The sequence below is a fragment of the Schistocerca nitens genome, chromosome 4 (genome assembly GCF_023898315.1).
Source record: "Schistocerca nitens isolate TAMUIC-IGC-003100 chromosome 4, iqSchNite1.1, whole genome shotgun sequence".
In the NCBI taxonomy this organism is placed as follows: domain Eukaryota; kingdom Metazoa; phylum Arthropoda; class Insecta; order Orthoptera; family Acrididae; genus Schistocerca; species Schistocerca nitens.
In genome coordinates this window covers 861,100,585-861,115,350 of record NC_064617.1, presented here as the reverse complement: position 1 = coordinate 861,115,350, position 14,766 = coordinate 861,100,585, and the positions used below count along the sequence as shown (strand labels likewise).

The window sequence follows — 14,766 nt, the reverse complement described above, 5'->3', positions numbered from 1 at the left end:
TTCAGCATGACTTGGAACCAATTGTCACAAAAATGAGGGTCCATTAATTTTGTGTTGAAGTTGCAATTTCTGCTACTCTTTTGGCATCAGTATTCTGTTAAACACAAGGAGGGATAAGAAGAGAAAAAGAGATATAGCCATTGTATCTGTTAAAATTAAAGATAAATAATTTCAAATTACAGATAATATGGGCTAGTAAAGCATGTTAAAGCACCCATTTCCGGGACACAAGGAGGCATACCAGCCCTGGATTGAATCTGTTTTGCAGATTAATGATGAAGAATGGCATGCTGACCAGCCTGGATGTGGTTTTTTAGGTGGTTTTCCACATCCCTCTACATAAATACTGGGAAGGTTCCCATGTCCTACCGCATTTAAATGATGTGCAAACACCTGAAAAGCTTTGTCACATTTGACCATACAAAGCACACTAGACACAGACAGAAGGGGTGCACCAATTCCTCCCCCGGGTGAAGTTGGGAGGAATGGATAGCTGGCAATAGCTTTAAAATGCCTTTGGGACTGGTGACCCCATCACTATAATTGCCTATATTCAGGTACATTTGGTTCTCCACGTAAATTGAAGAAGCTCTATGTCAGTCCTTTGGCCTGGAAATGTGTGGGTACAGGGCATAGGACAGGAAAAGAGATTATCTTGGCCTCAAAAACCTCACTGCTTATAGAATATCTTAGGAATGTTATTTGACTAATAATTTTTCACTGTTAATGAATGCTGTGTATCACACTCCCCCCATGTAAATTCGAGATAACTTGAGAAATCAGCTTTCTCACCCAAAAAAAAGACCCTCATAAATGGACAGAGAATACTTTCTGATGACACTAAGTGTCCCAAGCATGCCTTGAGATACCAAGATTTCTTAATCAATGAGGCAGTGGAGAATCGTATGGGACCTAGACATTTAAACAGAGGAAAAAGTTTGTGACACGAGTTTGACATTGAATCTGGTCCAGATGGCATGGCAGTAATCTATAAGTTGGTACTAGTGATGACAACATCCTCAAATTGCTACTATGATTAATGACCTTTGAGCTGGAAATACCTGCAAACTGATGAATACTGATTAGCGACTATTTTTATAATTTCTGAGAGTCAGTTAAGTTTGCTATTGATGAACATTTACAAATAATGGCAAGGACCACTGTAAATATAATATCAATGTGGCACAGTTGTAGAGTCAGATTTTATCATATAACAGAGTCAAGGTAGTTATGATCCTTTTGGATTGAATTTTAACTTTCACTCACTTTCTATACAAGGCAGTGTTTTTTCATGAATTTAAATTACTAAAAAAGCCTTAGCAAAATGGTTCTGTCAGGTTTAAGTCAAGAAAGACTGTACTTATAATTAAAATATTTGATATTTCTGTTCCAGGGTGCCAGTTATGGGTCAGCTAAAGAAATTCAACAGAAACATGTTGTTCCTTGCTTAGCTCCTGTGTATAAAGAACCTCTTCTGCTTCACCAGGGGTACAAGCAATGGCTGTTTGACCACAATGGGAAGCGATATCTAGATTTATTTGCTGGAATTGCAACAGTCAGTGTGGGACATTGTCATCCGTAAGAGAGCAGTTTTATGTAATCTGTTGTTAAATATCTTTGTATACATTTTGTTTGTATATCCAGCAGCTTAAGTAATCACATGGTTTCTCAGTCAACAACAGTGGTATGAATGCAAAACTTCAGGTATGCATTATTTTAAGTTTCTGGAGTGTGCATGCAAATTTTCTATTTTGTCCGATAGATAGCGTAGCTGCAACAGGGTTTCAAAATGGCATCTGTTAGTGACGTATATTACAAACAGTGTGTTGTTATTGAATTTCACACTGCAGAGAAAGAATTTGTTGGGTATAGTATTTGAGGTGAGAATGACGCAGATTCCCCTCCTAGCCTGCGTATTGATAGAGAGAACATGTCAGAGATACTTGGGCTCCAGGTGACAGCCACAGCTCATGGCCATATGGAGTGTGGCCACTGTGGCAAGCACATGAGGTGGCACTTTCCTGTGATGACTGTTTACCCATATATGTTTACTGATGTACTGCAGCCTGGTGGTTGCAGCCAGTTTCTTAGTTGTCTCTGAAGCCTGAGTATCATGTCACTGAATAGCAGAGTTTTTTACCTTGCCTGATTAAAGTTTGAGATTTAGGTTTTCTCTTTGATTGTGTCTAAACATTTAGATGACTTGGCTTTGCCTTACACTTTTTTTCCCCTCCACCTCCCTTTCGTTCCACCAGTCTCCACATTGCCACCAGTGCAAGTTATTGTAAACTGTGTTTCTACCTTCATGGAGTAGGATAGAAACATTCACAAACATTTGTGTGCAGTTTATGGAGCATCTATATATGGACAGAAGTGCGGTCAGTAGGTGGGCAAAGAGGGTGAGACCATTACAAGTAAGTGGTTCAGCAGATCTCAAAGATTTGCAACATTCAGGCAGATCATCCAGAGCTGTCACACCTGACAAGGTGCAGTTTGCTGATGCAATGGCATAGCAAGGATGGGGGGATCAAGGGGTCTGGTCTATCATGTACCACGTGCCACTTGCAGAGGAGTGCCAAATGGTCTCCACGGCAAACTATATTTTCTGGAAAGTATATTATTATTAGAGTAAATGCTGTATATTATATATGTGTCTCTTTTGTATGGAGGGGGGAGGGAGGAGATATAAAGCGAGTGTCGTACACCGGATATGGTAGGAGGGGGGGGGGGGGCGCACCAATAAAATTTTGTGTCCTAGGCACCAGTTATGTTTGCTACACCATTGTGCTGATGTGCACATCTGTGATGCCCAGAGGCAGCACCATTAATTCTGATGCATATGTGAATACAATAACCAAAATCAAAAAGCATTTCTAGTGACTTTGGCACCATAACAACCCAGGTGACTGTTTAATTCAGCATGATAATGCTCAGCTTTGCATAAGTTTGAGGATTTCAGAACATATTACCAAACAGATTGGGACAGTATTACCCCATCTACCCTATGGCCCTGATTTAGCTTCCTCAGACTTCCATTTCTTTGGCCATTAAAGGATGCCTTTCATGAAAGACATTTTGAGGATGATGAAGAGGTGATTCACACAGTTAAGAAGTGGCTATGACCAGAACACACCCATGAGATTTGCTGGAGGAAGGCCATGGAATGGGAAAGAGATTATGTGGAAAAATAGGGAATGTAGAAGAAACATTATTCCTTCTTGTGTGTACATTTCACTGTGTTCAAATCAATAATTGTTGAAGAAAAAAGGTGATGCATTACTTCCTGGGTGACACTTTTAATTTGACACAGTTCCTCATTAAGTCAGTGCAATTTATTCATTGATTTTCAATAGTGTATATTCCACCCATGAAATATAATTTCAATAGACTTGTGAAATATTCGTCTATGGCCATGTCTTTCATACAAAATTTCTTTACATGACCTAATAGGTGGAAATACGAGGCAGCAGAACAGAGTGGATATTCCAACAATTTCTTCTTCAGGTCTCTGTTTTCTCAGAACCAAAGCAACTTTGCAGGTAGTTTCATTTCCCTGGAGAAAGACAATCCTTTTTTTTGTTTGTTTGTTTGTTTTGCAATGAGTAAGATTAGGCACTGATCTCACATTTGGGGGAAGGAGGGAAAGGAGTGGCAGGATTTAAAATCCCTATCCACCCATCCAGATGTGGGTTTTTGATTGTTTCCCTCAATAACTTAAGGAAAATATAAGGGTAGTTTCTTTGAAAAAGATATGCTGATTTCCTTCCCAATCTGAGCTTGTGTTCCATCTCTAATTATGTCATCATTGGCAGGACATTAAACCATAATCTTAATTTTTTATCATATATTTTCATTCTTTTAGCCAATGAAACTTGTATGGTACTTGTCACTTAATGTTGAAGCCTTTGCAAAGAAGCCAATAGCAAAATTGTTTTAATATACCACAAAATATTGGCTATAGCCTTTCTGGCAGATGAAATTGCTTTCACCTTTTTCTGGGTTAGGCGTCCTGTGTTCCACCCACTACTTTGTTCGTAGTTTTGTTTCTGGAGTGAAGCGGTGGGTAATATTTCATCCACAGTAACAAATTGTTGCATAAAATCAGTTGAACAATTTCTAAACAATCCAAACATTGCTAAGAAATTTCTTTTACATTTGCTTTTGATCAGCATTCACCAAACGCAGAACATATCTTGCACTAAGCTATTCCATCATTAATTGTTCATGAAAAATGCACCATACTCTTCCTTTCAATATGCCTATGGCATCAGAGATTTTGTTTACACTATAAAGTGAACATATTTAACTGCCTCATGACATCCTTGATTTAATTAGGAGCCTTTTAGGGGCAAACATACAAACAGATCAGGGGTATGGCCATGGGAACCAGGATGGCTCCTTTCTATGCCAACCTTTTCATGTTTCACTTGGAGCTGGCTCTTCAGGGATCCATAAATCTTCAGCCCTTGGTCTGGCTTAGATACATTGATGACATCTTTGCCTTATGGACTGTTAAAATTGCTGGAATCTCTAAATACCTTCTCCCAATTAAATTTCACACGGTCCTATTCTGAATCTCATGCCACTTTTCTTGATGTTTATCTCATCCTCACTGAAGGCCAGCTACACATTTTCAACTATGTTAAAACCACTAACGAATAACAGTACCTACATTTTGACAGTTGCCATCCTTTCCATGTCAAACGTTCCCTCCCATACAGCCTTGGCATTTGAGGCAAATGTATTTGTTCAGGTGCAGACTCTTTACAGTAATACACCACCATTCTCACCTCAACCTTTGCTGGAAGTAATTACACCACCAGCCTAGTTCAAAAGCAGATTCCTCGGGCCATCACATCCAATGCTAGTACTGCTGATCCCACCAAAAAACAAGTTCGAAGCACACAACTTGTCACTCAGTATTATTCTGGTCTGGAATATATTAATCAGCTACTTAATCAAGGCTGTGCTTTCCTAAAATCATGCCCTGAAACAAGATCCATTCTGTTTGAGATGTTGCCCACCACACTTAGAATATCTTTTCATCACCCTCCCAATCTCTGCAATATTCTCATCAGATCCTGTGCTCCTTCAGCACCCATCTCCCTACCCTATGACTCCTACCCCTGTGACTGTCCCTGCTGTAAGACTTGCCCTATGCACCCTCCTACCACCACCTACCTATTCAAGCCCTGTAACTGGCAAGACGTATACTATCAAAGGGACAGCCCCTGTGAAACAACACTTGTCTTATACCAGCTGTTACATAAATACTGTTCAGCCTTTTATATTGGCATGAGTACCATCCAGTTATCATTCAGGATGAATGGGCATAGGCAGAGGGTGTATTCTGGCAACACACAATATCCTGTTGCAGAGCATGCTCTACAACATGACAGTCATGACCTCGGTGCTTCTTTCACCACATGCACCATCTGGATTCTTCCCCCAGACACCAATTTCTCGGAACTCTGCTGCTGGGAAGTAGCACTACAACATATCCTTGGTTCTTGCCACCCACCTGGCCTTACTTTACGTTAATTCCTTCTATCTCAGAATTTCTAGACAGTAACTAGTCTTTTCATCCCTCTGTTTTAGTCTTCTGCATCTGTCATTACCGCCCTGTCTATTTTTTGCTCTTCCCCTCCCATCTCTGTTATATACAATGCACTTAACTTTTCACTCTTAACTCATACACAATGTTTTAGTGGTGATCCCAGTCTTGTATACTACTCTATCTTCCTCCTTTCAGCTCTCGGGTTTTCAAATCTCATCCAGTACAGTCTCCAACAATCAGTCTTCCCTTTTCTGAATCATATCCCTTTTCCTAAACCTCTCCAGACCCTTTTCTTTCACTCCTCATCCTTCTCCTTCAACTCTTCTGCCAGAAGAAGGAGCCACTGGCTCCCAAAGCTTGTAAAAGTTAAACCTTTTTGTGTGTGTTTGTGTTCTCCTACCGCCTGGTGAGTAATATTATATTTATGACTGTAACTGATGTTTTCCAACTATGATTGATTATTGGGACGAAGCCTCTTTGGGGAAGTAAAAGTGCTCTGAGGTTCTAGACTCTCTGTACAACTGTTTCAAAAGTTGTTTAGAAAATGCTCTTTGAGAGGACACCATGTATTATTCTTATTACATGTTTCTGCACAATTAACACTTTTTTTTGTCAATGGTCACCACAGAATAGTATGGCCTAGGGGCAAAGCATGTGCCCAGAAACTGGAAGGTGATGCGACTGAATCCCAGTCGGATCATGGAATCTTTCACTTGCCATTAACTTAGCCTTCATCTCTTCATGATACAAAATTTTCACCAGGAATAACATGTGGTTCAAATTTGATGTTAAACTGCAGGTCCCCTTTCCTCAGAAGGATTACTGGGGTTGGGGAAGGACACGTAAATCACTTAAGTGGCATCCAATAGAAAGATTTGGTGCAGGCTGTTGAATTACAGGAAAGTTAATTGTTATTATTATTATTATTCAAAAATGGTTCAAATGGCTCTGACCACTATGGGACTTAACTTCTTTGGTCGTCAGTCCCCTAGAACTTAGAACTACTTAAACCTAACTAACATAAGGACATCACACAAATCCATGCCGGAGGCAGGATTCGAACCTGTGACTGTAGCACCTAGAACTGCTTGGCCACTCCGGCCGGCTTATTATTATTATTATTATTATTATTATTACCTGCCATTACTTGTAATACAAAAGCTGCTGAGCTTAGATGTTCTCGTATCTCGCCTGATTAGTTCTTTGACTCTATTGAGGAAAATGTCAACATTATTGATGCAAACAGATTGCAGGGTCCAACAAACCACGATAGGCTGTGCCTACAGCTGCTCACCTGAGCACACCACCTAGGAGCCTAAAAGCATTCATAAACAGAGGCCGGGAACACCACAGTTACATCTTTCACCAAGTTAAGATTGTACACATCACCCTCATGACACACTGTTGGAAACTGGCTACCTGCTTTTGTTTTGGATTTTCAATGCCTCTAAGGACTGCTTGTTGCTCTACTGAGTATGACTTTGCAATGACTTAAAACCATCTGATACTATTCTTCCAGTGCCAAGTTTGCTCACTCACACCAACCCAACTCATTCAGTTTTTTTGTGATCTTTCAGTGTTCTGTGGCAATTTCATTGTGTACTAATAAACACTGTGCACATTAGTCACAGTAACCCAAATGAGCATGTACAAAAATGGTAACTAGAATTCTGGCTACAATTCAAGGACACAGGACTCAAACACAGCATGCATTCAGTGGAGGCAAAAATGGATCCAGAGCAACAGTAATAAAAGCTGCAGCAACAGGCCCACTTGGGGCAGTGGACGGATTCTCAGGCCAAGTTGTTTCAAGCCAAGCTGAAGCAAGCAGCTCCTGCTTCAAGCAGTGGAGCCAGTACACCAGCTGCCACCATTCCACCCTTTCAGCCAGATGCTAAGGAACGGGAGAGCTGTAGCTGATGCTTCTCGCTGCACTTCCAGGCATGTGACATGTCTGATACACCATTACAACATGCATGTCTTCTACCTGCTAATCTGAAATTGTTAAATTTGCTTCACAAACTTTGGCCCTTAGCAGAACCAGAAACTTAAGAAGTTTCAGAGGTTTGTACATTGTTTTCTTCATAGTATGAACAAAAGTGTCATGTAGTAACAGCAAAATTAGATTTTTTGCAGTGTCACAAATGCTATAATCAGTCATATGCAGCAAGGGCAGCTGAATCTCAATGTGCTTTCTGTACATGATGTTTGATGAGTAATAACTTGAATTGTTATCAACAGTAGTCAAATTCTCTTGAGCGAGAAGTAATCATTTGGTTCTCTCCCAACCAGGATGTGATTTTAGACAACCCCACCCCAGACAAGGTTCTCACAGTTCCTAAAGCTTATGAAGTCTCATGTCAGGCCAGTGCTCATTTGAGGAACAAGATATGTCTTCTATCAAGAGCTCATCCTGTTCCAATCAAAAAGCTGCAGACTAGGGACTCAGACTGCTCATTTTCTAGCATTGACTGCTCATTTTCTAGTATTGATAGCACTGTGTCTTCCCTTCACACTTCATCTTGTTTCCACATTAAATCACAAAACTGGGATTCGGATCACTTATTCCTTAGCAGAGACCACACTAAGCAAGTTTGCCATTCTGCACTTCACAGAGAACATTCGAATAATCAGTCTTCTCCACCCATTTCAGATTCAGTCCAGTCCCCTCCCACAGTTGTCCCCTGCCCAAGTGCCCACCATGTTATTGCACTCACCTCCAACAGCAGTGTTCTCATTAACATTTATGCTATTTGAATGCCATACTTGGCCAAGTCATCATTATTGTCTGCAGCTCCCACATACGTCCTTCTGCACCGTGGCACAGACAAAAACAGTTCATGTCATCTTACCTAAGCTAGATCCTGGTGCAACTGATTCACACTCACCATTTACGACTGCCTAGTTATGTTTCAAGTGAATATAGGAGCTTCCATGTATCTCATAAAATGACACTTTTGCTTAGATTGGGTCTGTATCAGCACCTAATGAGCAACAGCTGAGTGTACATCCTCCTCCGTGGTCGTTGGGAAGTGGTGGCCTGTTTCAAAAACATCATCAGAAGTTTTACGTCATTGCTTCAGACCACGCTCAAAATATTTTTGGTCTCAACACTTTGCATGCCTATGGCTTTCAGCTTGACAATTCCGTAAACATGAATTCCCTTGTCCAGGCACAATCACCAGCTGCAATCCAGCATATCTGTTGACAGCAGCATGCTACTGGATGCCTTGTGGCTGGTGGTGCAACATCTGATGTCTAGCAGCCGTCTACATACGCAGTGGGCACCATTGACTGGACCTGCACATACATCCAGGACCCTTGATGGGCAGTGGGTGTTGTCACAGCCAGTTGGGATCACATGAAGTTCAGAATTCAAGCAAATAGGGCATGCCTGGTGAGGCATGCAAACTAGCTCTGCCCTCCCCCAATGTTCACTGAGTCGGCAACAGTCCAGCCTCCTCCAGTATTGGTTCCAGACGGGTACCTCTTCTGGTGTCTTCCAAGGACACCACCACCTATGAAAGCAATGCTGCTGAGGTACATGACAGCATGGTGTTCCCTGGATATCGCACTTCTCCCACTACCCAGGTATTCAACGCAAGGGGCATCACACCACCTCTGGACGTGGAGATGGATGAGACACTTCCAAACTCCCTACCACCACTGGACGTGGTGTTGCAGCCTTCTCTGGTGGAACTCTCAGGTGAAACACCTGCTTACACCCTGCCTTGTCCAGCTCATCACCTCCGTACCTGCTCCAGACATTTTAGGCTATACTGACAGACTTTAGTGGGAGGGATCTTGTATCTGAGCCACATGGCAACACCACTTCTGCTAACAAAAAAATTGACATAATCAAAAGAAAAAGGTTGCAAGGCCCAGCAGCTCATGATAGGTGGCACTCTTGGTGACTCACATGAGGATGCCACCTAGAGGCCAAACTGCCTTTATAAGCAGCCAGGAGCTCCAGTCATATTGTTCACTGAGTGAAGACTATACACATAATCTTTGAGACATGCTATTGGAACCTGGCTGCCTGTTACTGATTTGTACTTTGGATTGTTTTAAGGACTGTGCTTATTCTGATTACTGTTTTGTGACAACTTAAGGACTTTCTGGTATCATTTTTCCACTGTCAAGTTTGATCGTTCACACTGACCCAGCACATTCAGGTCTTTTTTGTAGACTGTCAATTGTTCTCTTTCAGTCTCATTCTGCACTAATAAATGTGGCACTGAGAACTGGCACTGAGAACCATACGAGTCCAAAGCACAGACACAGTTTTGAGAAAAATAGATATTTGTGGATATCAAATTTGTAGACAAACCACCAAGCTCACAGGCCTGACTGCTTTTTTTTCTTTTCTTTTTTTTTTTTTTTTTTTAACCCAGTCTCAACATCCTATATTTCCCATGACAAAATGATGTAGGTACCCACTTTATATTATGAAATATTTATTAATATTTAGAATTATATTTATTATTAATGTTAATTCAAAAAATTTCCATTTATAGGCTAGCGACAATAGTGTATTTTGACAGCTGTCAAGTTTGTAATTAATGTGAAACTAGAAGATACCGAATTACAACCTATTCAAACACTTCATGATCCTTGTCATCATCATCTTCATCAAGCACAATTTGTGGTGTGAGGTTTGGATAAACTGTCAATATACCTCAAATTACAAAGTAGATATGTAGACATTGAATTACATTGCAACCCTACATAACAACTGAGCAGCACAGCGAGACAAAATTATGCTTTGTGCTTTGGGCCCATGTGGAAATGAATACCGTACCCGAGAAATTGGTGAGGCAGCTTTTCATGGATGTTCATACAAAAAATGTGGGCTTACAGATACAGATAAATCTGGTTCACCACAAGACCACTCAAAATCGATGACAGTGTGCATTAGGTTCTTATGGTTCTCAGTGCAGTGACACATGCAAAGTCGCTTGAGTTCTCAGTGCAGTACCACATGCAAAGTCGCCTGCAAAGTCAGGAAGCAAGGAGGGGAAGTTGCTAAGTTGGGAAACAAGGAGGGGAACAATCAAACGCTGTGCTCTGTGATCTCTGGAACCTGAACAAGCATGTATGAAAGATAATGATTTCTGGTTCAGATTGTTAACAACATGAACAAGTAAGAATTTAAAACAATACATTTAAAAAGAAAAATTCACTTGAGAGATAAGGGCTTCAGGAGGTGAAATTCTAAGTACTACTGATTGACACATGTAAAAGAAGGAAAAACTACCGTAGCTTTTGTAGCTTTTAGTTGCTAGGGAGGAAACGGTGTGGGTTGGGGAAGATTAGAAAAAAGGCAGGTTACCTAGCCCCTAGGTTGAGAGGAATCCTCCTATTGTGAGGGTGAGGCAAGACAAAGATGAAAACAGAAGCATCACAAAGAGTAGAAGCTCAAACACAGTCGATGGATAAGCATGATATGGCTTCATTCTGGCAATACTAGAATGACAGAGTGAGAGGTAAAGATAGAGTAAGAGGAAGGGAAATGAGAAATGAAATGAATTAGATCAAAGAATAAGGAGGAAAGTAGAAAGGAGCAGATTGCAGAGTGCATAAATAGAGAAATACTACCAAAATGCAGAAAAGAAAAAGAGAAAGACAAAAGGGGAGTGTGTTAATGCAAGCTAAGTCCAGGAGAGTGGCATAGTGGCAGGATGCAACAATATGTTGCAGAATGAACTCCTGTCACTAGAGTTCAGAGAAACTAGTACCAGTTGGGATGATCCAAATGATGCATGTGGTGCAGCGAGCACTCAGGTCCCTTAAGTCATGCTGTACAACATGCTCAGGAACTCTGTATTGAGTTTCCCCAAGGTGGACAGTTCTTCTTTGTCCATTCATTTGATAAACCAGTTTAATTGTGAGCTGTCTTATATAAAAAGCTGTGCATTGAATACGTGTTAACTGAAAACCAGCATGAATGATTTTATACGTTGTTCTGTTTTTCATGTTGTTGTGTTTTGCAGTGGTGACGCTTGAGTATGTGATAGTTTGTGAATACATGGGGCACGTTTTACCTCCATGAGAAAGGAATTAAGAATTCCAAACAGCAGGATATTTCTTTCTCCACTTTGAATCTTACAATAGCCTCTTCTCCTTCCAAATATGTTGACCAGTTCAGAGGGTGCCACAATTGTTTTTGCAGTATCTATTACTTGAATTTTGAGGATTCATTGGTTGATTAAGAACAAAAGCACCATGATACAATTAGACTTGAAATTTTTATCAATACTTTTTCATCTCACTGTGTCACACCATCTACATCTACATCCATACTCTGCAGACAACCAAGAGATGAAGTACAGAGGGTATGTCCTATTGTACCAGTTACTGGAGTTCCTTCCCATCCCATTCATGTATGGCATGTGGGAAGAATGATTGTTTTAATGTCTTGTGCATGCAGTAATTATTCTAATCTTTCCTCACAATCTCTACGTGAATGATACATAGGGGGTTGTAGTATATTCGTAGAGTAATCTTTTAAAGCTGGTTCTTGAAACTTCATTAATAGACTTTCTCAGGATAGTATGCCACTAAATCATTGTGTAAGTGCAAAGCAAAGCAACTTACATAAGAAGATTTATACTGAATACTGGATACACTACAGAGCATGATTCAAATATTAAACTGAGAGCAAAGAAGAGATTGAATAGAAGTGCCACTGGTGCGCAGCACTAGTTGCCATGTGTATACTTGTGCTTTGTTGCCACAGTTAGCCACCTTCCGACACTGTTGATATAAATGAATATGCTCTCCTGTACTAATGATTATAGATATTAAACTACATATCTTACAATGTGTCTATCAATAGTACTTAGAATTTGACCTCCTAAAGGTAATTTACAGCCTCCTTGTAACTTTAAAGCAGCGGTGTCACCTTGACAGATTACTTGACAGGAAGTTAACTAAACTCATGATAGGGGAATGTAACATATTAAACATCATAAGGTTCAGTAAAAATCCAGCTTTGTCCTTAATCTGCATAAATGACTTTCCAATGACTTAAATAGACTGTTTGAAAATTGTAAATGTTTGCTGATGATGATACAAGCATACTAATCAGTTCCCCAATCTCAACCATACCAAACAAAGCACAGATTACAGCTGAACTGGCTGACAACTAGTTTACAGCAAACACATTAAAACTTAATTTCCCAGAGACTCATATTATGCAATTTCAAACAAGTAAAAATAACCTACTGTTACTAGAAATAAACATTGATTTTTTTATACTAAATAAAACGCTGTGTCTAAATTTTCGTGGAGTTCTCCTGGATAATATAATAAAATGGAATCGACATATAGGTAGTTTCATGAAGAATCTCAGTTTGGCATGTTTTTCTATCATACCTTTTATAGTGTTCACTTGAAAACAATACAGTAAGCTTACCTTGCACAAGTTTACTAACTGTTGTCTTATGGAACTACATTCTGGGCCAATGCTGATAAAGGAAATCCAAGACATAAAAATAGCTTACATACAGACTTTGCTGTCACATTTAGAGATTAGTGTTGAGTCCACCATCTTGGTTAATAGCTCTCAGCATATGCAATGCAAGAAACTGTGAGTCATTGCAGACCCAAACAAAAATAAAAAATACCTTGTTAGTCACTTCTGCAAACTGATTATATACAGTGAAGGGTTGAAGAATCCTCTAATTGCTTGATAAGTAGTAATGTTTGTTGCAAAGAAGCCTCAATTGCTTCTTGTTTAGTATCAGTATAATTATGTTGATATTAAGTTAGCAGTAGGAGATTAACGGCAACTATTTAACATAACTGAGCGAGGAGCAGCTTATTTGGAAACATAGAATTTCTTTCTAATTATACAGTTATACAAAAAATGGAATTAATATTGGGTATGGTCCAATGAAGCATAATAGGACCTCCAGTGTTCTCAATATACATAAATGATTTATCAGATAGGGTACTGAGCACAGTAAGATTGTTCGCTGACGATGCTGTTATTTATAGGAAAGTGTCATTATTCAGTGACTCTAAGTAAATGCTAAATATTTGGAAAGTAAACTAAAGAAAAGGCATGATTACAATTCAAGAAAAAATAGATGATTTATTCAAAAGAAAGAGGTACACAAATTGAGCAAGTCAGAAACACAATGGTCCACCTCTGACAGTTATGCAAACAGTTATTTGGCTTAGCAATGATTGATAGAGATGTTGGATGCCCTCCTGAGGGATATCATGACAAATACTCTCTAATTGGTGCATTACATCATCAAAATTCTGATCTGGTTGGAGGGCTATGCCCATAATGCTCCAGACATTCTCATCTGGGTTGGGAGCTGGTGATCTTGCTGGCCAAGATAGGGTTTGGCAAGTATGAAACCAAGCTGTAGAAACTCTTGTTATGCAGGCAGGCATTATCTTGCTGAAGTATGAGTTCAGTATGGCTTGCCATTATGTGCAACAAAACGGGGCATAGAAAATCGTTGACATGCTGCCGTGCTGTAAGGGTGCTGCGATAGGCAACAAAAGGGATCTGGTATGAAATGAAGTGGCACCACAGATCATCGCTCCTGGTTGTTGGGCCATCTGGTGAGCGACAATCAGGTTGGTATCCCACTGCTGTCCAGTGCATCTCCAAACATGTCTTCACTGGTCATTGGGGCTAAATTCAAAATGAGACTCCTCACTGAAGACAGATCTACTCCAGTCCATAAAATTCCAGGCCGAAGACATGTCTGGAGACGGCCTGGGCAGCAGTGGGGTGCTAATGTAACTGCCGCCCACTGTACAGCCCGACAACCAGGAGTGACAATCTGGGATGCCATTTCATTTCATAGCAAGAGCCCTCTGGTTGTCATCCACAGCACTCTTACAGCACAGCAGTATGTCAATGATATTCTACACCCAGTTTCGTTGCACTTTATGGAAACCCATCCTAGGCTTACATTTCAACAAGATAATGCCTGCCGACACATCGCGAGAGTATCCACTGCTTGTTTTTAGATTGGAGATTAGATCCAGTTTTTGTTCCATGAACCCAAAAATGAGATGATTCTCGTGGGTGTGGAGCAAGTCAGAAAGTATAACATAAAAAAATATCTGAATATAATGCTCACTCCCCTGATCATTTGTCAGGAGATTGCCTCAATAGGTGAATACATTGGAACTGCTAATATTTACAGAATTAATATACCGGTACTGTGAGAATGAAACAT

At 40.2% G+C, this 14,766-nt stretch overlaps 1 protein-coding gene across 1 annotated transcript in view; it reads left to right on the top strand.

Moving 5' to 3' along the window:
• Nucleotides 1-14,766, top strand: part of LOC126253315 (alanine--glyoxylate aminotransferase 2, mitochondrial-like) — a 239,671-nt gene that overhangs the window by 107,383 nt on the left and 117,522 nt on the right. Inside the window, exon 3 of the mRNA XM_049954563.1 lies at nucleotides 1,394-1,578. Coding sequence (XP_049810520.1) covers nucleotides 1,394-1,578 — 185 coding nt within the window. The remainder of the gene's footprint in view (nucleotides 1-1,393; nucleotides 1,579-14,766) is intronic.